Genomic DNA, 26,015 nt, shown 5'->3' on the forward strand with positions numbered 1-26,015 from the left:
CCGGGGTGCCGGGCTGGGGGGCGGGCAGGAGGCCCCCGAGGGGGCGTCAGGGGCGGGGTGCGGCCAGGAGGCTCCCCCGACGCCCGCCCCGAGCCCCGGACCCTTCCCCGCGCGCGCGCGCGCGCGCGCGCGCGGCGGCCGGGGCGCTATTGTTCTGCAGCGTCACCGCGGGCCGAGCCCGGAGCCCGGCATCCGGCGGCCGCGCTCGGGAGCCCGTGTAAAATGGCCCTCACGCCGCCTTTTCCGGGCTGCGGGGGCGGGAGGGACCGCGGAGACGGGCCTGGCCTGGCAGCCAATCCGCGGCCGCCGCCGCCAGCGCAAAGTTGTTACCCCCGGCCGCCGCCGCCGCCGCCGCCGCCGCCTCCCGGTCATCTCCGGCCGGATCGCTCCGATTTCCCCCAAACGCCCACGGATCCCGGGGAGCTCCCCCTCCAGCCCGCGATCATGGAAGAAAGTCGGACTTCTCATTTGCCACATATTCCAAAGATGTTCGGGGATCCATATGCTGCCTGCAGGCTGCTGCTGGTGGGGACTCAAGTATCCGGTCTATATTGTTACAATTATTTCTCCAGAACTGGCTGCTTCTTTGCCTTCCACTCATGGTAAGTTTGTCATTTTAAACATTTTATGCCCTTAAATCTTTGAACGAGCTCCCAGCTAAAAAGGATTTGCATTGTGTTTCTTCTCGGAAAACCAATCTTTGAATTTTTTTTCCTTAGCTTTGATCTCTGCACATTTCCACCTAATCTTGTCTGGTTAATTTTTACCAAAAGAAAAAAAAATTAGGTTCCCCCCTCCTCCATGATCAAAGCTAAATATTTATAATATAAATTATACTTTGATTACTGTGAACTAAGGGGAACTCAGCTATTTCAAGATGGACTTGTTTTGTGCCAGCAATGTTGGTAATGCCAAATATGTGCATATCTTCTTTATAAAAATTGTGTATTACCTAATTTGTCCAGGATTAAATGATCAGCAGGCAAACTATGGATGTAGTTTGGTTTGGTTTGGTTTTAAATAGTCCTATTGTGGTTTTCTTGATGGATTACTTGGATACAAACTACAGAAAAGCTGCCCTTGGTATAATGAAGGCGGAGATTGACATAACCGGGTTTATATTAAGTTATGGCTGTTACTAAATAGTGGGTCTTTTATTTGCTGATCAGATCTAAACTTGTGTTCCATGGTAGTAATTCCCTCAAGCTCCTCATCGGATAATCTTTGCAGAGCTATCTTGTTTTTCTCGGAGGTACATTGGGGAGACATTTTGTAATTTTTGGCATTTTTCTAATTTTTTTTCTTTTTGCACACGGTGGGAGATCTTTTTTGTTTTGCATTGATCTGTGTTGGTGGCGCTGTGGTTCTCTTCAACAATTTATGTCAGTTTCACTAAAAGAAAAGGGAGAAAAAAAGAGGTGGGGCAAGACTTGATCTATTATCTTATCTTTTTCTTTCCTTAAAGAAAGTTGATTTTGCTCAGAGGAGATTATTCAGTTGTATTATTTTGATGTTTGCTGTGAACTGTGAACTGTGGCTGAGAGCAGATGTGTCGTCACCCCAGCCCAGGGGGCATCAGGGAGGAGCATGCGTTTGCAGTTGTGTTTGATCTGATCTGATTATCTCTAGATCCGAATTTCTTCAATAATAGGCTGTTGGCTTACCCTCTCTTTCCTCAGTAACATTTTGCATTTTCCTTATATCGCAGTATCATACGTGCCAGTGTCTTCGATTGAACAAAACGTTGGAGTTTTAGTTCACTGAACGTTGTAAAAGTTGAATTTCGTTTTGAACCTAGGGATTCCTTAAATAACTATTCCAAGTTTCTCTGGGGAATTTTCTAGTAGTTGGACATATAGCAGCGTCTACATTATAGTTTGTTTTATTTTGAAGTGATATTTCAGTTGAATTTATGTGTATCCTTGTTCAAAAAAGAGTAAGTATCTTGGAATAAGATAATTTTTTAAGAATATATATACAACTGCTTTTAATTTAAAAATATTGGTATTCGTATACCTAAATGCAGGATAAATCTCTTACATCTTTGTTCTTACTGGAAGTTAGCTGACTGGAGAATACTGAATTTAGGCCCAAAGCCTCCCAAGAACAAAAATATACATTATGCTGTGACATAGTTTTTACTAGTCTCTGTGAGCGTTTCAGTTGTTTATGAAGATAGTAAGTGTGTCCTTAATTGAAAAAGAAAGTGGGAGAAATCAGTGATTGTACCTAAAAACATGTTATTTTGCCAAATAAAAACAACTGAAATAGTATCCTAGACCCCCTTTTCACATAATTGAATAGATTATTTCTTGAGAGAGTAAAAAATTTCGGAGTTATTACTGAGTGTTTTTATTCACTTTGAAATGTGTAAATGCTCATTTTACTAATTATTTAAAATTCTGAAGTAGAAAAAAGTGTGAAAATACCTAGATATAGTATTTCTGATTTTTGTGTCCCTGTAATTTGTCTGTGTAAGACCCTTTCCTTCAACTTCAAAAATAATTATATATTATGCCTGTATTTTGTTTATATTCTGCTATAAAAATGTGAAAATGTTCACTGTAACATTTTATCTCTTCATAAAATTTAAATGCCCCCATCAAGACTAGATTTGACATTATAGATTATTTATGGAATGAAATACTGCAGGTGTAAATATATTATCTAATCCTCTGATTGTGCTGTAGAGTTTAGTTCTCTGAAGTTAACCTGCTGAATAAAATATACTTCCCTATGTGTTTGTTGCTAAAACGTTCTGTTACTCAGCTGGTGATTTTTTTCGTTTTAATTTGTGGAAACTAAAAATGCTTATACAGTGTAGCCCCCCTTTTAAAAAACAAACTGATGCTGTGAAGTCCATATGTAGCTATGCAACGTTCTTTGTTCTCCTACATCATCGACTATTACATCATTGATTATGAGTAACCATTATAGTTACATCTCGACTCTTAAAAATCATCATGGATATTTATGTTAAAGATATTCTTCTATCTGTGGCTCTTACATCACTAAGTAAGGAGGTTTAAATCTACGAGGCAAAAACAATTCATTGTTTTACATTATTCTCCATTTTTAAATCCACCTTGTGCTTCCTTTTAGCTCTTGATTCTCTGGAGGTTCCTTTTTTCCTTAATTGACAACATTTCATAGGCATTTAGTTCATGAGTTTGGTGAGATTAGGATTAGAATTATTAAAATAAGCTATGTTTTATCATGAAAAAGTCTTTATTGAATGGAGTATAGAGAGAACTCAGTTTTTCATAGTAACAGTTGCTAGCTCATGAACAATAAATAATTTTTTTTAAATCTTGGAATGTCATTTTAATCAACAATTACACACTTATTTTTTCCTCGCACACTTTTTTATCGGAGATAGTAGCAAGTAGCAACATTGACTATGTTAGGATATCATTATTATTTTTTTCATCCTGCCCATCCCTCTTGGAGGGGAGGGGTCAACGAGTAGTGACATGGCCAAAAAACAGTTTGCAGAAAGAGGAAATAAATGATGCCAAAAACATGGAGGATTTGTAAATCAAATTCCAAACAATGAACCTCAGACAAATGAACTTGAAATTATGACTTGGTCAATAACAGAAATAAACTGAAAATTTTATTAAGACTTAATGTAGTGAACCTACATAATTTCCTGATTTGTTAGTTTGTATTCATTAGTATTGCTAAAGATTGGGGAAATTTTCAGGTTAGCCAACCTTATTAGGAAAGATGAAGGAAAAAAAGGAAGAAACATTTACATTGATATTAAGATGACCTCTCATAAAATGCTGAAAATATTAGCCATGATCTATCTTACATACCTTAGAATAAACATTTTTAGGAGAAGTAAAAAGAGCTAAAAATGTTGCCCTCTGAAAACCAAATTCAGTACAGACTTGGAATTGAGTATATGTTTCTAATTCCATCCTCTTTTCGTGCATACATATCTGTGCTATTTCTTGGACAGATCATTACATGTTTTGCAAAGGAACAGATGGGAAAGAAAATGAGAGACCAAATGGGTGTTTGTGTTACGACTTTGTTTTTTTATCTTTCCAAAACAATTCTCTAATGGAGACTCTGAAGGGAAAGTAAGGCAAAGATGATTTCCTTAAGAAAAAGATGAAAGGAATGGCCTTTATACTTGATTTATTCACCATTTATTTTTATTTGTGGGTTTGTTTGTTCCAGATTTTCCTCTTATTATGTGCTATTATGCCAAAATGCTGGGATGCAATATTCAGAAGAAGAGGCAAGGATCCCTGCTCTCATGGAGGTTACAGTCCAATATGGTTCAGTATTTTAAAGATACTTCAGTGGGGAGGGTACAGCTCAGTGGTAGAGCACATGCTTAGCATGTACAAGGTCCTGGGTTAAAATCCCCAGTACCTCTATTTAAATAAAGAAGCAAATAAATCACCTAAATACCGCCCCCCCCACACACACACACAAAGGAAAAGACACTTTAAATCTAAGCTCTTAGATACGGGAGGTACTCTTTGGGAATGAAGGCATAATAAGATTTCTGGGGTAAAACCTTTTTAAAAAATTAAATCTGTTTTTATAGGATTTAAAGGGTCATTCTATTGAAGGACCATTATCTGGGACGCATTGAGGGAGAAATAGCCCTCAGATTTTAGATCTAGCCCAAACAGATGCTACATAGATGGTTACCTAACGCAAATTCCTATTGCAAAGTGAGAAATAAAACATTAACTTATTTGCTTAAGAAGAGATGAGGAGGGGGTCACTCTGGTGGAAAGAATTTTGTGTGTGTTCTTGTGATGTCCATTTAATAAAAACTTTTTTTTTAAGGTGGTAGAGCCTCATTTTGTACATTTTGTTCACATTGTCATGAGAGAAATGTTAATGTAAATAAAAATTGTAAAATGAAGCAGGGAAATACAATTACAGTGTTAAAGGATTGTATCAGAATTAAAATATTTATTTTTATTTTAAAATCTTCTGAAAGAATTTTCAATGATTTTTTTATATAGCAGAAATTGTTATAATAAACATTTTAACTTATGAAGAGAATATAATTAGACATTTAGCTAATGGTTACTTCATTAAGCACATCAGATATGGAGCAGGGAAGTGAGACTGCTGTTACATGCAAATGAATTGGAAGAGAAGGACCTATTCATTAAGAATCCTCTATGTGTGGTTTAAGATGACCTCCAGAACAAAGTGACCAAGTTACTTTGTCATAGAGCCAATTAAGATACTAACTAAATGTGTTATGTCATTTAGTTTGCTTTTGTACTAACGTAGACTCCTTCTGATAATGGCATAAAAAATAAGGACATTTATTATTTCAACTAAATTAATAATTAATAGGCAAGCCAGTTCTAGGTTTGGTTCAATAGCTCAGCAATGTTATCAGGTTTCCTAGTAGGTTCTATTCTTTTACATTGCAGTCATGCCAGCAATGTCTTTCCTCATAGTCACAAGATGGCTGCTGCAGCTCCAAGCATCATATCCTGATACTGCAGCTTCCAAAGGGAAGAGAGTTTCTCTTATGCATCTTTTCAGAAGGGAAGAAGTTCCGTCCCAGAGGCCCACAGCATACTGCTTCTTACAGCTCTTTGGCCAGGTTTGCAGGACATGCTCATATCTAAACCCTGTCACTGACAGGGAGATTGAAATTCCCTTAATTGGTTTGGCTAGGGAAGGACTCTTGAAAGTGTAAACACCTGCTGAGTATCCAGTGCTCGGTGTGGCCAGCTCCTGTTTGCTTTGTATAAACTTTAACTGCTTTGTAAAAACATTCTCGAATGATACAACATGAATATCTGTTTTCATAGAGGTGAACTGGTCACAGATGCAGCTACTTTAGAAAAACTAAAAATAAACATTTAATTAGAGCTCACAATGTTCCAGCCTCTAAGCTAAATGCTACCTTTATTAAGTATCTCCTTAAATCCTCACACAAACTTTGGAGATAGGACAATTATTATACCCACTGTACAGATGAGGAAACTGAGGCTTGGAGAGGTTTGGCTCAGGTTACACAGTAAATGAGAAAGCTGGAGTTTGAACCTGGGAAGTCTGGAATCAGAGCCTGTGTACCTACTCCTCTTCTGGACTGTGACATTGGGTATTTGTACATTTACATTCTGTAACTTGGCATATGCATTGTATGATATCCCTGTTTAAATGAATCCTTTACTGAATAGTTTCATAAATTGAATCATCTCTTCTTAAAACGAGTAATGCCGCTAATTTATCTGTTGTATAGAGCTGAATTTTTGTGCGTTGAATTTGCTGAAGGCACACATACTGCATCTCATCTCTTCAGGAACATCTCATGAAATTCCTTTACAGGCTGAATTTTTCATAGGGAAAGAAAAAAGATCAGAGACTAGAGATTCAGTGAGGCTTTGTGGAAGTAGATAAATTCATGATTCATAACATGAGGTTGAAATAGAATATTGACTTGTGTTTCACAACTTACAAGGTCAATTTTATGTACAGAATGTTCCCATCTCTACCATTGGTGGGATGTAGAGAAGTTTCCGCCCTGGGACGTTTTTGGGGGAGTCAGTGAATCTCAAACTTCATTGTGCACCAGAATCACCTAAAACACCGACACCGGGCCCACACTGAGAGGTCCTGGTTCAGTTGATCTGGGGTGGGGTCTGAGAAGTTGCAAGCTCCCAGATGTGCTGTTGCTGCTGGTCCAGGGACCACCTTTTGAGACGCTGCACTAGAGAATCGAATGGTACCTGCCATGGTAAATATGCCGGACTTTAAAGGATGGCATTTCATGATTGGCAAATATATGAATAAATAAATACATTTGCAGAATTGAAAAGGTGGTCAGAATGAGCTCACTGACAAACTCAGCAATGACTTGAAGGAGGATTCTTTTTATGCCTCAGAGTGGGCATCACATTTGAGATTTCTTTTTCCAGCAGTTCCTATAGGTGTGCATTAAAAAAATTTTTTTTAAAAAATAGTAATCCATAATTTACAAATTATTTTTTAAAAGTAAAAATAGAACTTAGTTGTGTTCAATAGCAAGTTACATCTGAAATAGAGTTCTGTTTCTGTGGCATTTTGCTGGTTCTTGTCAAGATTTTATCCCACCAACCACTAATGCCCCACATTCATTAAAAGGACCTGGTTTCGATGAGACTGAGAAAGGAGGCTGTCATGCCAGTGACCTATATTTGGCTCTGAAACTCAGGCCACTGCCTGAGTCCACTGGAAACTCTCCATCCTCCCAAGATAGAGATCACGACCTCCAGTTGAAAAACACTATCACATGCCAAGGAGTGAAGAGGACCTTTCCAAGAGTTTAATTCCTTCACTGCTTTGAGACTTAAGGAATATTTAGTTCTGAAGGCTTTAGCTCATTTTTCACTGAAGTATAAAGTCCAAGAAGCAAACTTCCAACATAAGCGGATAAAAAGCAATCAGCAAAGTCCATGTCCTGAACATTTCCAGAAGCCTGGATAAGCTTTGGGCTGGCCTTCCATCCACTAGAGGCCTCGTCAGGAAGCTGGGATGAAGTACCATGAAGAGGCAAGTTTGAACTGGTCACAGTAACGGAAAGCGTCACTGAGCACCTCTGTAATTGTAGACTCTGATCATTTTGAATGGCCTAAAGTTGCCAGAACTATGCTGCCCAGTACAGTAGTCACTAGCCACATGTGACCATGTACATTTAAATTTGAATTAATAAAAATTAAACATTTGGAGGAAAACAAGTTTATACTGTACAGCACAGGGAACTATATTCGATATCTTGTAGTAGCTCATGGTGAAAAAGAATATGAAAATGAATACATGTATGTTCATGTGTGACTGAAGCATTGTGCTGTACACTAGAAATTGATGGAACATTGTAAACTGACTGTACTTCAATAAAAAAATAAATAAAATAAAAATAAGAGTAAAAAATAAAATGTAAGAAGTTAAAAAAAAAATTAAACACTCGGTAGTTACACCTGGCTAATGATTACCATATTGGAGGACAGATTTATGGGACATTCCTGTCTCCATTGTTCGGGCTACTGTAACAGAATACCATGAACTGGAGGGGCTTATATACAACAGAAATTTATTTCTCACAGTTCTGGAGTCTGGAAGTCCAAGATCAAGGTGCTGGCAAATCCTGTGTCTGGTGAGAGTCCTCTTCCTGGTTCGTAGATGTGTCCTCACGTTGTGGAAGGGATGAGGGGCCTCTCTGGGGTCTTTTACAAGGGCACTAATCTCATTCCTGGGGCTTCACCCTCATGACCTAATCACCTCCCAAAAGCCCCACCTCCAAACACTGGGGACTAGGATTTCAATATGTGACTTTGGGGTGGGAGGTACGTGGACATGCCGTCTACAGTAATGTCTGTAATTGCAGAAAGTTCTGTTGGACAGCACCAGTCCCTTCGAGCACAGTGGGCTCACACTGTGGACCAGCGGCCCTCAACTCTGCCTGCACTGAGTAGCTCTCAGCTCTGCCCAGAAACTTAAAAACAAAATACTGCATCCTCAGAGAGTCTAGTTGGTCCGGATGGGTTCTGGGCATAAGTAGTTTCCAAAAGCTGTCCAAGGGACTCGGATACGCAGCTGGGGTTGAGAATTGCTAAGTGAAACTGTGGAAGCAAGCCACTGAACCTGAAATTGGGGAGGTCGGTGGACAATGTTGCTTCTCTCATCTCAATGTTTCAAAAGCTGCCGTCCGCCTGCTAGGAACTGAGGAAGGTTCAAACTGAAAGACTAACTGGGCAGTCAGACCAGTTCTGCCAATGAACGCTGACTGCCCAGTGAGCACCAACTTTAGCTGGAAGAACTCAGTCACCACTGTTCAGTTCCAAGTTACCTGATGCCCTCAAGAGCGAGTCTTGGATATTGAAAGGCCATTCTGAAGTTAATTTGAGTTTTCAAAAAATAATATGAAATGTATTAAATTTACATACCCAAAGGTATGTTTTTAAACTTAGCTTACAAATCTTTTCATACTTATAAATTTAGCAAATTTTAGAAATCATGGTCCCTTAAAATTTGGTCTCATTTAAAGCATTATTTAATTAAACACCTCGTGATTTTTTTATAGACACGTATAAAGTTGCTACATTTGATTGCCTCCTTTGGTACTTAAGCAAACATTTTCAAGAAGTTAAAGTCTCAGCAATCTAATAAATTTAACGTTTAAATTCGGTGATTCTTAAGTTCTCTTTAATGTTTCAACACTACGTATAAGTTAGTAGAAGTTCTACGTAAAAGTGCAATAGGCTGTTACTCCATTAGGTCGAATGTTCTTAAACAGAATGATTGCTTACACTAAGAAACACTTCTGTACTTTAAATCTTTCTGAAAAAAGACTCTTACTCCCAGAAAAGAGTTATGTCCTACCAAACAATTTGGGATATTGCCTTCTCAAGTTTATTTTTTTTCTGCCCTCTCCGCTTATTGAAGTCTCTTGTTTTGCTTTGTTTTGTTTTTCCTTTGGGTGGTGGGGGGAGGTATTTATTTTAATGGAGGCACTGGGGATTGAACCCAGGACCTCCTGCGTGCTAAGCACGCGCTTTACCACTGAGCTATGCCCTCCCCGCACCTGGAAGTTTCTTGAGCAGAGGTTTTGGTTAGAACACAAGTAGAGCCTTGTCTGGGACACAGATGTGATGTCATGAGCCTTATTTATGTTCATTGTATCAAAAAAGGGGACATATTCTTAAGGTCTACTTTCCTGAGATACTGAGTCATATCTTTATATTTTTCAAGTCAAGTTAGAGTCGTTGGTCCCCACACAAGTGGCTGCATCAACTGACAAGTATTTGGATTTTTCATTTCTTAATCTTTTAAAATATATAACTGTCCTTTAGAGACCTTTGAACTTGGCGGAATCCTACATTCCTTCAAGTTCTGTCTTGTAGGACAGTCAGCTCTTGCAAACATTTACAGGTACTGAATTGACACTGAGTGTCTCAGAGGCTCAGTCTGAGTCTCTGGTCACAATTTCCAAGGCTATTCTATTGACGAGGTTTTTTTTTAACTTCCAGAAAGCTGAGTAGAAGCCTCTTCATATACATTTCTCTTGACATTACGAGAACACTTTAAATACACACCTTTGACCGATCTGAGTTCCTCAGTCTGTCCTTTACTACATGGATAACCTTTGGCAAATTTCTTAACTGTCCAGACCCCCAGTCTCCTCTTCTGTGGAACAAAGTGATACTATCTACTCACCTGGCTGCTGGGAGAGTTCAGTGGGTTCACGCATTTAAAGCACCTAGAATAGTGCCCCGCATGACAGAAGCACTCAGTATGTGCTTTGAGTTCATGTCTTCATAGATGCTTCTGATTTCAGGGATCCAGATAGGGCTTACACAGTGTGATGGGGATTAAAAACATCATCCCATTCAGGTGTCAGGTTGTTGCCATGTTACAGAGCCTCCCATTATCCTCTCTGGGTCCTCTGCTAACGGTCGATAAGTCACTTAGCCTTTCTAAGAATCAGGGTTTTGTGGGGGGAAGAGTGTAGCTCAGTGGTAGAGTGGTAGAGTGCGTGTTTAGCATGCAAGAGGTCCTGGGTTCAATCCCCAGTACCTCCATTAAAAATAAATAAATAAACCCAGCCCCCCCAATCGTAAGTATCAAGATTTCTTCGCTAACTGCCCTTTACTCATTAAATAAATCCTTTTTTGAGCTTCTACTAAATTGTGCAGAGCTTAAAGGATTAAAGGGAGGAGGAGGAGATTTTGACCAGAACCTTGGAAGACTGGTAGGCTTCCAACATAGAGAAACCAAGTCAGGCAGAGAAAGCAGTGTGAGCCTAAGCAGGGAGGAGAGAGAACTCACAGCACCTGGGAATACCCGCTAGGACCCCGGGGCGGGTAGAGATCCAACTATGAAGCCTGGGGGCTAGAGACTGGGAGAGACAGACCCGTACTGGTAGCTTGGAAACAGCACCGAAAGGATTTGGAACGCCAAGCTTGGGAACCTGGATGTCGGTCATTGCCCACAGAACGTCAGTCCAAATGCTTACAACTGGTCAGAAAATGGTGATGGGATAAATACGGGGGAGCTACCTCTTTCTTAGAGTAACTTGCTTACCCACTAGCCTGGTAGAGGAAAACTCCAGTGGTCTGGGTCTCTGGCCAGATAAGTTTTGATGGGGTGACTAAAGGGAAGTAAATGTGAAAGGTTGAAAGTTTGGGACAATTTTCGGTTAAGTGTGGCTACTGGGCAGCAGGGGGCAGCATGGGGGCACTGAAACGTTGAATGATGCATAAGATTTTTTTGCTTATGTTTACTATTTCTTGATAGTACGAGTTTATGTCTATAAGGCTACTTATACTGAAAATAACTTAGTGTTCTCCCCCCCCCACCAAATGAATAGAAATTTAAAGAGAGAAGAAAAAAAATAACAGATTGGTTCATGGCAGAATGACAGTGCTGTTCATTTGAGAGCATAAACATAGACAGTTTTCTATGTGTGATTTCCTTTCAAATGCATAGGAACTCAGATTTCATATACATTTGAAAAGTGCATTTCAATTAGAAACACCTCTTTATATGACTTAAGATTTTGCAATTTTTTTTTTTTTTTGCAAGTACACTTGTTCACCAACACTGTGTTGAAGGAACTAATGAAAGAGTGGAGAAAAACTTGAAAATGAAATTTTAGTTAAATAAGAAATAGAAGTTTTAATATACATTCTATTTTACATGCCAGATGTATGGGATTTCAAATTTGGGGGGTTTTATGATTATAAAATTTTATTTAAGACCTTTTTTTCTTTATATCTAAAATTCAAGACTATCTACCCTACATTTCATCAGATTTTTTCTGGTTCAATTCACCTCTCACTAAGGTTCTTAAAAGTTTGGATGGTCAGGGATGTTGAGTGGAAAATTGGAAATTTCCAGGTAGATTCATTGTAGCTCTGGAATTTACCATTGCAAATGCTACATCACACCCACCAGAAAACCTCTCTCTCTCTCAAATGTTTGAGGAAGATGGTATCAGACTGCGTCACACACTGCTTACACAGGGAGAAAATATTTTTCTTTGAATACATTTCAAAATCTCTCTTTTTTAAAATTGAAGTATAGTCAGTTTACAATGTTGTATCAATTTCTAGTGTACAGCACAGTGTTTCAGTCATACATGTGCATATGTGATTCATTTTCATATTCTTTCTCATCATAGGTTACCACCAGATATTGAATATGCTTTAGGGAGGAACTTTCCTTTTCTCTCTGTGTCGATACATGATGATACACGTGGTACACGTGATCCCAGGGCGGGTCCTTCACGAACTCCCCTTGGCTCCCTCAGTTCACCTTGTGTATGCGTCTTTCCATGTCTGGCCATAACGCCGTGCACTTGTCACTTTCAATAGCGACTTGACTTGATGGCTGACTCGTCCATGATTGTTGAATATTGATTTCCAGCTTCATTAAGCAAAGTCTGAAATGGTGAATAAACTTTTGGTTTAAGATAGTTAACCTGAAAGTTCATTCCCCCCGCCCCCGATTGAAATAACAGTATGTTAAAATGTGTCAATTTCTGATGTACAGCACAATATCGCAGTCATGCATATGTATACATATATTCATTTTCATATTGTTTTTCATTAAAGGTTATTATAAGTTATTGAATATAGTTTCCTTTGCTATACAGAAGAAATTTGGTTTTTATCTGTTTTTATGTATAGTGGTTAACATTTGCAAATCTCAAACTCCCAAATGTATCCCTTCCCCCTGCCCTTTCCCGGGTAACCATAAGATCATTTGCGATATCTGCAAATCTGCTTCTTTTGTAGATGAGTTCATTAGTGTCCTCTTTTTTCTTGAAAGTTAGTTCTTAAATATCATGAAGATAGATGAAAATAAACTACTTTGTAAAGTAAATTTATGAAATATTTCCTATACATTTTACTTCAGTCATTTGTAAATCTGAAAATATAAAAATATCAAATTATTTTAAATGTTCCTTTCAAGCCAGGATGGTCCAGAATATACGCACAGGACATACCCTATTTGTTTTTACAGGAATTAAGTTCACTAAGGGCTATAACACCTTTTTATTTTGTGTCTCCCATGGTTCATAACACAATGCTTGCACGGAGATAAGGCCCAATAAATGAAACAATGTTAGGAGAACTTACTAAAGTATATAAAACATAACCTAGTTTTTTTAAAATGTATATTGAAGTATAGTCAGTTTATAATTTCTGTCAATTTCTGGTGTACAGCACAATGCTTCAGTCATACATGAACATACTTAGATTTGTTTTCATATTCTTTTTCACCATAGGTTACTACAAGATAGTGAATAGAGTTCCCTGTGCTGTACAATATGGACTTGTTTATCTATTTTCTATATGGTAGTCAGTATCTGCAAATCTTGAACTCCCAGTTTATCCCTTCCCACCCCCTTCCCCACCCCCTTCCCCGCCCCTGGTAAGCATAAGTTTGAAGAACCTAGTTTTTTGATGTCTGGCTTAGATACACTTTTACTGCTTTCACCATACTTTTCAAATTGCTAAATTGGTTGCTACTATTATTGTTATTGTTGCTGTGTGTTGGTTTTTCCTCAGTGGACGATAATATTGGACAATAGTATTTTGTTAATTTCTTAACTTGTTACATAGACAGTCTCTGCACTTTTCCAGTGAGAATATAAGACTGCAGATCTTTTACTACCAGACAATTATTTTGACCATTTCTGCTTCAGCTTTTGTTTCAAAGTTTGTATCTTTTTCATATGAGTTCTGAATCTTTATTTTCCAATTTTAATGATATATTTGTAAGCTTCCATAGATTTCTCAGATTATGTTTTTTAAATTTTATTTCTGTATTTATTTTACAATATCGTATTTTTAAATTGAAGTATAGTTGATGTACAATATTGTATGTTACAGGGATACAATATGGTAATTCACAATTTTTACAGGTTATGCTCCATTTATAGTTACTATAAAATATTGGCTGTATTCCCCGTGTGGTACAATACAGCCTTGTAGCTTATTTTATACCTGACAGTTTGCACCTCTTAATCCTCGGATCTCATTTGACCACACTTACTGCAAGGCTACTTCTGCTAAGCATCCTATAAGATCCTGTTGTTTAAGCATCAAGTGATACTAATTAACACAGTATAACATCTTTGAGCCACTCGTTGAAATTGCTCTCCCTAAGGCATGTCTTCCAGGACTTTATTTGCTTTCATACACTTCTTTGGGGTTAATATATAGTTGGGAAACATTAAAAGCGTTGTTTCTATAAAAACCACATATCTCAAATTTAATTTTCTTTTCATAGCTTCTTACACTTAGAAAATTTCACATATCCCTATTTTTTTCTCCCAACTATAGAAAATGGGGGGATAATCATAAAATTTATGAGCTGGAAGCATTGGGAGGGACCATCAAGTCTTAGTCCCTCTTTTCAAGGTCAAGAGACTGAGGTCCATCCAGGCTGATGAAGGTTAAGATCACACAGCTAGTTGGTGCAAAGCCAGGATCAGAACCCACATCTTTTAAAATACAAAACAGAAACAGACTCATAGACATAGAATACAAACTTGTGGTTGCTTGGGGGGGAGAGGGTGGGAAGGGACAGACTGAGATTTCAAAATGCAGAATAGATAAACAAGATTATACTGCATAGCACAGGGAAATATATACAAGATTTTGTGGCAGCTCACAGTGAAAAAAATGTGGCAATGAATATATGTACGTTCATGTATAACTGAAAAATTGTGCTCTACACTGGAATTTGACACAACATTGTAAGATGACTATAACTCAATAAAAAATTTTTTTTTTAAAAAGAACCCACATCTTTTAAAATAAAATGCTCATAAATAACAATTTAATACACATGAGCTAGCCTAGCATGAGTTATTTTTTTAATTCACTGATGACTCAATTATTAAAAAAAATGTAACAGGGCCTGAAAAGCTCTTTGGTTTTAAAAAATAGTCTTAGAAACTCACATATTGGAGGCAATATTGTTAGAAAATTAGCCTGTTTTTGCAGTACTTAAAATTGTTTTGTTTTTTTATTCCCATGAAGAATTAAGAAAGACCATTATACAGAACATTGTTAAAGATGAATGCTGAAGAACTACTGTTTTTCAAGCAGAGCATGAAAGCTTAATTATTTGGAAAGAGCACAGATGATGGAATAACCCAACAAAATAAAGGCAAAGAGAATTCTGTTAAGATGGAAGACGGGTAACTAGATGCTGGAGAGACACACAACCGAGTCCCGCAGGAGCCTGCTGTGAAGCGTGTGTGGGCGTGGTGGTTTTTGTGAATGGAAAGAAACAGGAAAACTATTCAAGAGGGAACCTTTTTTTATTCAGGTAGTATTTCTTCTTCAGGTTTAGGTTTTGAGTGTTTTTCTTCAAGAGGAAGGAGGACTGAACCACTAGTGTAAGCCCAGTGTAGCGTTTATGTTAAAATGAAGGGAGTTAGGACCTGAGTCACTCCTCTTGGGCAACCATTTTCCACCCTACACTGGAAACTATTCCTTAATCCTTAAGAAAAATGCTCAGGTTTTGTGTGTGTGTGTGTAATAATATTTAATACATTGAAATCTTTAATGACAGGCATTGAAGCTATTTTGTAGAGATTAAATGAGATAATGCAAGAAAAATATCCAGCAAAGTACCAACCCAGTCAGTTTGGTTATGTGGCTTATTTACCTATTCCAAACAATACTTGGAGGTAGGCATCATCCCCATGTTAGAGGTGGAAGTGGAAACTCATAGATGTTATGACTTTTATTCAGGTTTACAGAGCTAGGAAAGAGCAAGAGTTTGAGATTCAAACGCAGATCATGTCTGACTCTGAAACCAGTGCCTTTCGTCGGCATATTACATTCTATCTTACAGCGATTTTTCTTAAAGCTCCTGTGTATCATCTGCTAGAAACCTTGAATGCTGCTCTTATTTATCTATTTATTTTTATATTTTATTATTTTTTGAATGGCTTGAACCCAGGACCTTGTGCATACTAAGCACACAGCCTACCACTGAGCTACACCCACCCCCTAAATGATGCTTTAAGGGTAAACTAGTGAGCAAAATTCAAGAAAACATTTGTACTGATTTTCTGTTCTAAATGGAGGTTTAGATAAGGAAAATTTTGAGAAAACTATAAAAAAATTGTAACTGTAAAAATGGTAATACAGGTACGTAGCTTATCCCAAAATAATTCAGACTTACAGATTTCCTAAATTTTTATATTGTGTTGGACAGTCTAGATTAATTGAAAAAATATGGCAAGATAAATATAAAGGGGTAAAAAAAGACTATTGAAAAAATAAATAAAAAGGATGAATTTTGGTATTCTCGTAAAGATTTCTTATTTAAGGAAACAGCTGAAGGGCCCTAGACTAGCAATCAAGTCTGCGATCAACTTCCTGTTTCAGTGTGTCAATTCGGGGCAATATACATATGCCTTTCCTAACCACTATGGAGAAATTGAAATAAAAGGATTCATTCTTCCTTGTATTTGTAAGGCACTTTGGAATTGGCAAAGAGTTTTCACCATATTATCTTATTTGTTCTTTGTAATGGTCTAAGAGGGTGAAGAAAAAGTATTCTTTAGACCCAGCATACAAGATGCTTAAGTATTGGAGATTAAATCATTTCTCTAGGCTCATGCTGCTGGTAAATGGTAAACATTAGATTAGCATCTGCATCTTCAAACATGGAAGACAGTGTTCCTCCCAGTACATAACCTGTGTCTCACTGCACGAATGCAAAATACTACTTATCGTTTGACTCTCTTTACACAAAGTGTTCACCTTGAGGGAAACAGGAGCAACCTGTACAGAGAGGCCCTGACCCCATGGGGAGCTGGCTTGACCAGATTTGGAGATTACGCAGGCACTGGGCAACGCCAGGTCAATCTTTTGGCAGTGGGGGTGGGGGGAGCGAGGAGGACAGCAGAGCGCCATGTAGATTTAAACATAGGAATGATACAAAGCTACTCACTGGAAACAAAAAGATTCTAGAAGATGAGTATAATATTTATATATAAATTAGTTTATATGTGTATCTTGGTCTCTGGTTTCATTTGAGGTTTTCTTAGTTTTGTTTTGTTTTGTTTCCTTAGCTAAGAATTTTGAAGCCTTTACAACCAGGGTTATGTTTTATACTGTATGTACAAAAATAAAGCTCAGAAAAGTAAAATGATCTATTCAAAGGAATGTAATTTTAAAAATCCTTAAAAAATAGCTCATGTTGATTGAGCATGACTTTTGTGTCCGGTCCAAGCTAAATTTTCTGTGTTAATGGTTTCATTGAGTCAATGTAACAACCTATGTGACAGATTGTGCTATGGTTTCTATTTCATGGATGGAGAAACTGCAGCTAGAAGAGCTTAAGTCAGAGTACGAAAAATCTGAGGCGAAGTTCAGCATGCACCTTTTATTTTAGTGGAGAAACTTGGACAAAGAAATGTAGCGAAACATCTTAGTTAATTTGTTATTAAACATCAGATTTATTGCCAAAGCACAGCTATCTTCTTAATTCTAGTGCTTGTTAGAATTCTATCCAGTTTTATTGCTAAGTGTCTTGTTTTGCACTGTTTTTAGCAGGATAAAAATCTGAAGAAGTGGTAATAAAGATAGTACTTTACATTTATAAAAACTTTATGCTTTTTCAAAGTTCACAGGTCAGACTTCTTAAGTAATTAAATAGATAATTTGCTCAGGAAAACTTCTGTTTCCTTAAATTCCCTGGGTAACAATTTCTCAGAATGTGCTTTTATAAAACAAATGTAGTAATGGATAGCACATGGTAAGGGGTTGCATGGTGAGATAAATTTGGAAAATACTTTTCTAAGTATCAGTAAATAGATTTCTTTCCTGCAGGACTTGTCTGAGCCTATACGGATTTTAAACAGGAAGAAATAATAGGCAGTTTTTCCCTAACTTACTGGGCTTTTTAAAAATTAGGTTTTTATTTGTTTGTTTATTTCTATAGTGGAGGTACTAGGGATTGAACCCAGGACCTCATGCATGCTAGGCACACACTCTACCACTGAGCTATACCCCCACCCCTTAACTTACTGGTTTTATATGTAACTCTTTATAGAACTCTCATCTCAGAACGTAACTTCTGAGATTAGCGTTTTATGGAACATAATTTTGAAAAGTGCTAAGCTAACATCTGGGGAGAATGCTTAATGAGGTGGGAATTATATTGAGAAATGAGGACCACAACAAAATAATACACAGTACTATTCCAGTGTCGTAAAACAAGCAAATGAAAAACAGACACAAAGCCAGAAAAGACTGGAAAGGAATAAAAACACCAAATAGTTAACCTGATTATGAATAAGTCTATTAAAACCAAAATATATATCCAAATGTATGTGCCACCACAGTGTCCTTGTTTTGTCTTGTGGTTTATGAGTCTAGAGTTTGGGAAACCTAATTCAGAAGAAATTTTAGATCTGGATGTGGCCTCTGCCCTTGTCAGTAACTCAAACAAGTCAGGCTGGTCTTTTGTTTACTAGTTTCTGCAGTTTTAAAGATGAAAGATACGTTTTACTTCCTCCAGACGAGGATTTTGTGAAGCCTGGAGAATTAACGCAATACATTCTCTTCTAATGTCTGACATGGGAGGTACTCATGATGTGCCCCTGGTTGTGTCCTGAAGCTAAGCCTATTTTTTTTTTGTCCTTGGGGTGCTTTCCTATGAGGAAGGACCTAGGAAAGCGTCCTAGGAGGGCCCTTCAAAATTTCACCTGGCTCGTCTTGCCTGGTACATGATGAATTAGCACGTTCCAGGCTCCATGCAGCCTGCTCCTCCAGCCCACGCCTCAGCTCACCAGGGTGTATTTTCTGCTCTCACCGTCCTGTAGAAATCGGGGTTGCTGTGTCTCCAGGGACCTCCTCATTCTTTTTGTTTCTTCTCATTGATCACCTCCTGGAAGTAGTCACCTGGCGGCTCCCAGCCTCCTCTGTTCGTTTCCCGGCCCTTCTCCCTCTGCTGTCCCCCAGGTGTGCGGGTTCCCCTGGGCTCTGTTCCCCAGCCCCTTCTCCGCTCCCTCCACCAGTCATTCTCCACACCTATAACCTCACTCCTCAGGTTTGAAAAAACTCGGTCACTTTCCCTTCCCTGCTCTGGAAGCCCGAGTTTCGGGACCCAGAGTGCCATCTAAGCCGTCAGGACGATCCGTGTTACTCAAAGTATCATAATGAAGAATAATACATAGAGTGAAAGTAAAACTCTTATTTCACTAATCGTAACTTATTAGATAATAAAAAAAGAGACTTCTGTGCCCCAAGTCTCTGAAGAAGATAGAGATAACTCCCTTCTTTGGGTCACAGGAGCAGCGGCGGTTCCTAGCAGCCCCTCTCTGGGATGCCCGCTTTCCTAGCAGCGTGTATCCACCGCCTGCTTGTAACTTTGACTTAAACCTTCTAACAGAGTTGGGGGGGAAATAGCTCAGTGGTGGAGCATGTGCTTACTGGCGTGCACAAGGTCCTGGCTTCAATCCCCAGCATCTCCATTAAAATAAATAATTTAAGCTATTAATTATTATTAATAAATAAACAACTTAATTATTTTAAATAAATAAACAACAAATAAAACCCCAATTACCTCCACCATCCCCCCAAAGAAACAAAACAAAACAAAACAAAACTTTCCACATAAATTTCTACTTCATGAACAGTTTTTTTCTCTTGTTCCTGTTTCATCTCTAACCTCTCTTGTACCATTTGTACCACACTGATTAGTGTAACACAAGTAGTATGTTTTATGTGTTCAAGACTGTAAGGCACCTAAAGGTTCCCACCTCCCCATCTCCCCTCCCTCTCCCTCATTTTTATCCTTCTGCCCTTTGCAACCTTGGACCAACACCTAGGCTACAGATCGTTCCTGCCAGTAGGTGCCAGTCACTAGATTAAATAAGGTAACAGTAGTTTACCTGTTTAGGTAAATGGAAGTAAATTTACTTGAAAATCCAGTTTGGATGTATACTACCAAATGTATTCCTTTAATACATATGTTTTAATTTTTAAATTTTTCTTTTTTCTAAGATGGACTTCTATTCTGGAAAACTCATTGTTGGAATATATGATGTGTGTATATATATGGCGTATGTATGGAATTGTTATTGTTCAAGTTCCAAACAGTTTCCTATTTATGCCTTGCACTTCTCCCCCAGCTGCTTCTAGAAGTGTCGTGGGGGTCCCGTCACCTGCCCACCAGGATGGTGAGGAAAAGATCACATGATTTATGGGACCTCGGAATTAAGGAAAGCAAGTCCTTCAAGTGGTCAGACTTAACCAATAACCTTTTTTCCCCCCAAGAGGGATGGTGATCTAAATTCTGGCCAAATCCTTGCTGTGCTCAGAGTAGATATTCTATAAATTTAGGATTTTACCTTACACAGTAAGATGTATCATGTTTCATTATCTTTTTGTGTGTTTTTTAAAATCCCAACACTGCTGGAACCATTTTTAACTCATTCTTAGACAGACCTGATTGGTTTTAGTCATGTATATTGGAGACACAGTTGAACTGAAATAATTTTGAGTCTGTCCTGCTACAGTTTTCTAGGATTCATAATTTTCCCTTTATTTATTTATTTTTAACTGAAATATAGTCAGTGTACAATGCTGTGTCAGTTTCTGGTGTCCAGCATCATATTTCAGTCATACATGTACATACATATATTCGTTTTCACATTCTTTTTCACTATAAGTTACTATAAGATACTGGCTTTATTCTTTTAAAGTAGAGATGGACTATTTCTGGATATATGCCGAACTATCTTATTTTGTATAAAACATAGTTCTTAAATACTATGCACAGAATTTTACGCATAAATCAACTCTAGAGAAATCAGTTCAGGTATTGTTTCTTGTGGTATCCTATTAAATAAGCTGCAACACAATTGCAACGTTTACTTTCCAACATACAACACATCATAAAGGGCTTCCAGTTTTTATTTTCCTAAATGTTGTGTACTTGATGTCATTTCTTTATCTAGCTTATTATGAAAAGAAAAAGAAAGTGACGGCAAATGATTACTGCTGGTGAAAATATTCGGTATTCAGTACTTTTGCACAATGCTCTCAATTAGAGCACTGTATCATTTCTTAATGTTGAGATCATTGTGTACTCACATTTTTTAAAGACATTAATTTCACATTTTCCCAATTAAATACAAACACAGCCTCTGACTTTATTCTTAGCTCTGGAAGGCCGCGGGGACTTCCTTATCATAGTTCTGCACAAATGGCCTTGCCCAGGTCTGTAAACATCCAGGAGATATTTGTTGAATGCTTGGAGAAAGGCAGAATCTGGACTCCTGCTGCCCAAATTGGTACCATGTGTTATGTTTGTTTGTTTGGTTTTTAATCTTACTGTTCCCATCACTGAGGATTTAACTTTTTGAATCACTGTCCATTCTTGCCTTCCCTCCTGCAGAGGAAGCCGGTCCTAAACTTAATCCATTTACAGGATTCTCTGCTTTTAGCGAACAAACTTGCCCACATCTCTCCCACCTTCAAAAACAACAAAACCGGTGACCTGAATGGCTTCGTCCCCCTCTGCCTCTCCCTTCACCCTCCCCTCATTGCCAAGCCTCTTGGAAGGGGACGGATGGCCTCCCTCTCTCAGCTCACTGCCAGTTCACTCCTCATCTCACTCCGTCATCTGGGGTCGGGGCTCCACTCTGGACCTGGGGATTCCAGCCTCAGCATTGTCTCTCCCCTGCTCTGTGACCAGAGGCAGGACTTGCAACTGCTCTGATAGGACACACCTCATAGACAGGGCGGTCATGAAAATTAAGTGAGCTAATGCATTTAAAATGTACTTTTGCACTGCCTGGCATATAGTAAATGTTCAATAAATTTATTTTTATTTATTATTTAAAAAAATCTTAGGGGAGCAGGTAATTAGGTTTATTTATTTATTTTTAGAGGCGGTATTGGAGATTGAACCCAGGACCTCATGCATGCTAAGTATGTGCTCTACCACTCGAGCTATACCCTCCCCCTTATTTTTATTTATTTTTAATTGAAGTATAGTTGATTTACAATGTTGTGTTAGTTTCTGGTGTACAGCGTAGTGATCCAGATAGATAGATAGATAGATTACTTTTCCTGTGCTTTTTCATTATAGGCCATTACAAGGTATTTTGAAAATAAAGTTATTGTTCTTACTGATGGAAAGTGTAACAAGAGTTCAGAGATGAGGAAGAGTGCGGTAGGGGTAGGCTTAAGGATTATTTTGAATTCACCCAACTCATTCTTCAGATTAGAAAATGAGGCCCCAGAGAAATTAAGTCATCGAAGTGTCACGAAGGAGGTGATATCTGAGTTGGGTTTTGAACAGTAAGAACAAGAGCTTACAACTATTGAAAGTTTACTGTGGGCCGCAGGCCATGGGGATGCTTGACATGGCTGGCTTTATTTAATCTTCAAAACGTTCCTGTGAAGTAGCACTTCAGTAGCTAGAAGGAGAGATCTGAAGCTGGACAGGGAGAGGAGAGAGATGGAAAGAAAGAACAGGGGGAGAGGAATAGCTCAGGGAAAAGTGCAGTGCTTAGCATGCATGAGGTCCTGGTACCGCCACTAAAAATGATGATAATAAATGAATGAATAAATAAGCCTAATGACCCCCCCCCAATTTTTCTTTTAAAAAGAAAGGAAAGAGGAAGCATGAAAGGCTTGCTAATTTCTAAAGATGGTGGTGAAACTCACCTGTCTGTAGTGCAGGGCTTGGGTTGTTTGCCATAAGCAATAAAGGAGAAATGATGTTGGATAGAGTGAAGGCAAAATTATGAGGCCCTGACAATCATGCCAAAAAAAAACTGACTCTCTGTCATGAACAGAATGAAGAGCAGCTGTAAATAATGACTTGGGGGAGAGAGGACACATGAAAGAGGGGTTCAGGCACACTGACCTGGGGAAGCCCTGACACCCCTGGGGACCCACATCCCTGACCAGCCACTGCTGGCTCCCACCAGCCACTATTGGGGAAGAGCCAGCACAGTGTCCTGTGAAGTGGGAGCTTCCTAAAGGCTTGTTGAGGGGACGAGTGAACCGAGGACGACCTGGGCTAGCGGGTGTTTCTATGTGGGAAGTGACGAGAGCTGGGACGATGGTTGAGACAGGGAGGATAGAAATAAGGAGGCAAATCCTAGAAACAACTGCAAAGTAACAATAGGACTTGGGCTCATACTGGGCACGTGGAGCTGTATTTCAGGTACATTACGCACAGGAGACTCCACTGTCAGAGCTAGTGCATTTGGCACATTCTTTGTTGTTGTTTGAGCGGACATTCTGTATTTGAAACCAATGAATCACATTTCAGGATAGTGATATTGTAAGTGATTATTATTACCATTAAAACTTACGTCTCTGTGCTTTCTAGCCTGACTCCCTCCACCCAAGTTCTTCTCAGTTTTGTCATACCTCGATTGTTGTCCTCTCCTACTGAACTCTGGACAAGTAAACCTCATCTTCAGACACATAGCAGGTGACTCTTCCCCATTTTCTGTCCCTCAGGTTGCCCTCTCCCATGAAGACCCAATTCTTCTACCATCTCATCCCTGTTACCAGTTGGAACATCAGTCGTCCTCAGAGCCAGATCACATGCCGTCTCCCCATCAAGTCTGATCCACCCACCTGGAGCTGACTGCTTTCTTTCCCAACTCTGAGCAGGCATGTCACCATCCTGCCTTGTCCTGGTCACTTTATTAACTGGGGATTCCTTTATCGGTATCTTATTTGTGTCCCCTACAATGATGCTCCTGCGTGTTGCCTAGTTATTCAGTAACTGACATGAATCAAAACTATTTGAAATACAGCTGGTCCCATCCCAACCAAAAGTTTCCCTTTGAGGAAAGGTGTGCAGCTTTACACACCGAGAATTTCACGTCACCCTGGTTGGGGATACTTAGGAAAAAGAGGGAACTTTAAGTTGGGAAAAGAAAAAGTGAAAGACGGTGCAGGATTAACCATTTTTGCAAGGGGCCTGAGGGAAGCTCAACTGGAGCCTTCATTGCTACACTTCTGCCCCACAGGAGGGAGGGACGTGAACTGAATGTAAGAGGCTTGGGACTCCAGCCTTCGCATCTTTGGGAAGCAATTAGGACCTGCAGGTCAGAAATCCAGGGCACTGAGATGGATGGGGAACCAGTGCAGAAAGGAAGTATCTCCTGACAGGCACCTCACCTGCAAAAGGCAAGCTTAATGTGTAAGCATCTCTCTGAATCCGCCATGGAGGGTGAGTCTAGAATTTCTGGAAAACAAGGAACCTGGTTGTATAGTGCCCATTCTTACTAGTATGGGATATGGAAAACGTTATCTGTAGGCTGTTATTTTAATGAAGGCTTAAGAAAAAAAAAATATTCATTTTCTTGGTGGTTCCCTCATGACCTAACACTGAATTTTAGTTCATAGGCTTTTCAATCAACCAAATTCTACTACTAGGATTTTCAGAAATCTAATGCAGTAGGCTGGGGGAGGACTACTGTACTAAAGTTCAGCCCGTATTTTCAGAACTGTTACACTTGCCTAGGCAGATGTCACGGTCCACGGTGTGGTGGTCATTCTTGAGGATCTCGGAATATGAGACACTGTCAGGGGTCTGAGCCTTTGCACACGCTGCTTCTCTGGCCCAAGATACGTTTCTTCCCTTTATTGTTGGCAAGGTTAACCCATATTTACCCTGTGTGGCTTTTACTCCGATATCATCTCCTCCAAAAAGCCTTCCCTGAATGCTTTCATTAGAGCCACTCCCCACGGATCAGGTGCCACTCCTGCCTGGTCCCAAATAGCCCTGAGCTTTCAGTTGCCACCCACGGGTCCTGCTCCCACTGTGTCAGCTCCTCCAGGAGCTCCCCTGGGTGCTAAGTAATTAACAACATTCTTAGAGGGCTCTGAGGTCTCAATGAATGTTTGCTCATTGAACAAATGCATCGCCCTGATACGGGAGACATAGATGACAGTCCATCTGCCCCACAGAGGGGCGTTGTCCCTGTGAAGTTTCAGGATCGTTTTGGAGAACTGCAGTCCGTGTTCTCCTTGTCTCCCTCCACCCGGTAGAGTGGTAGCCAAACCAGCCTGAAAGATAGCACTTGGCCTCTATGCCTTAAGCTAATAACAGTTCCTGTCCAACCCAGTATTTAAGAATAGTGATTATTTTTTACTATGTATTCCCCACGGAGAAAAGCAGACGTACAAAACGTTTGTATCTTGGCGAATATTTGAAATTTTGCTGCCAAATCTGTTAAACCCACCCCAACAGTCTTTCTGATTTTTAAAATATTTTACTGGAAAGAGCTCTCTGGATACTCATTTCTGTGTGTAATATAAACCAAATGTCCACAATCACATCCATCAACATCTCTTCTAACGATACAGATTTTCGCTTTAAAAAAAAAATTCTTTTGGTTTGGCAGGAGCACTATGGGTCTTCATATAATTCAGTTTCATAAAGTCTTCCAGAGAACAAACAATAAATGTCAACCCATGGCTGCGTTGAAATAGCATTTCCTTCCAGTGCAGAAAAACCATGAGCTACATATAAAGACCTGGCGCCAACATTGTGAAGTAGGTCTTGCTTTAAATTTTTTTCCCTGAAGGTTACACTGATGAGTCCCTTTGCTTCAATTACAATAAAAGAACGAGTATGGGTAGGTAAAGTGCAGGATTCAAAAACCCTGCAAACGCCAAGCCCTCCTCTGGAGCCGCGGAGGATGGCGGGTTTACACTGAGCCCGGTGGGTGCGGAGCGCGTCAGACGCAGCCCAGAGTTCGACTGAAAGTAATGGCCGGGAAAGTTCAGCCCGAGCAGCGGCTCGGTGCGGGGCCCGGGCGCCGCCGGCCGCGACAGGTGCCCGAGCCGCCCGCCGCCCGCCGCCCGCCGCCGGCCCCGCTCTCCGTCCGTCAGCGGCCGCGCCCGGGCTCGCGGGGCGGGCGGCCGGCAGCGGCCCCCGGCGTCCGAGCGCCCCGCGCGGACCCCCCGCGGCCGGGGCTGGGGGCCGAGCGGCCCGGGCGCGGGGCCGGGCGCCGGGGGTTG

General features: G+C 39.7%; 1 protein-coding gene across 1 annotated transcript in view; it reads left to right on the forward strand.

Annotated features, from left to right (window-relative positions):
* Positions 1–328: 328 nt before the first annotated feature.
* The window catches only part of EPC1 (enhancer of polycomb homolog 1), an 89,396-nt gene continuing 63,709 nt past the window's right edge, over positions 329–26,015 (forward strand). The window contains exon 1 of the mRNA XM_064479562.1: positions 329–602. Coding sequence (XP_064335632.1) covers positions 600–602 — 3 coding nt within the window. The 5' untranslated portion in view covers positions 329–599. The remainder of the gene's footprint in view (positions 603–26,015) is intronic.

Source organism: Camelus dromedarius, chromosome 26 (genome assembly GCF_036321535.1).
Source record: "Camelus dromedarius isolate mCamDro1 chromosome 26, mCamDro1.pat, whole genome shotgun sequence".
NCBI classification, from domain to species: domain Eukaryota; kingdom Metazoa; phylum Chordata; class Mammalia; order Artiodactyla; family Camelidae; genus Camelus; species Camelus dromedarius.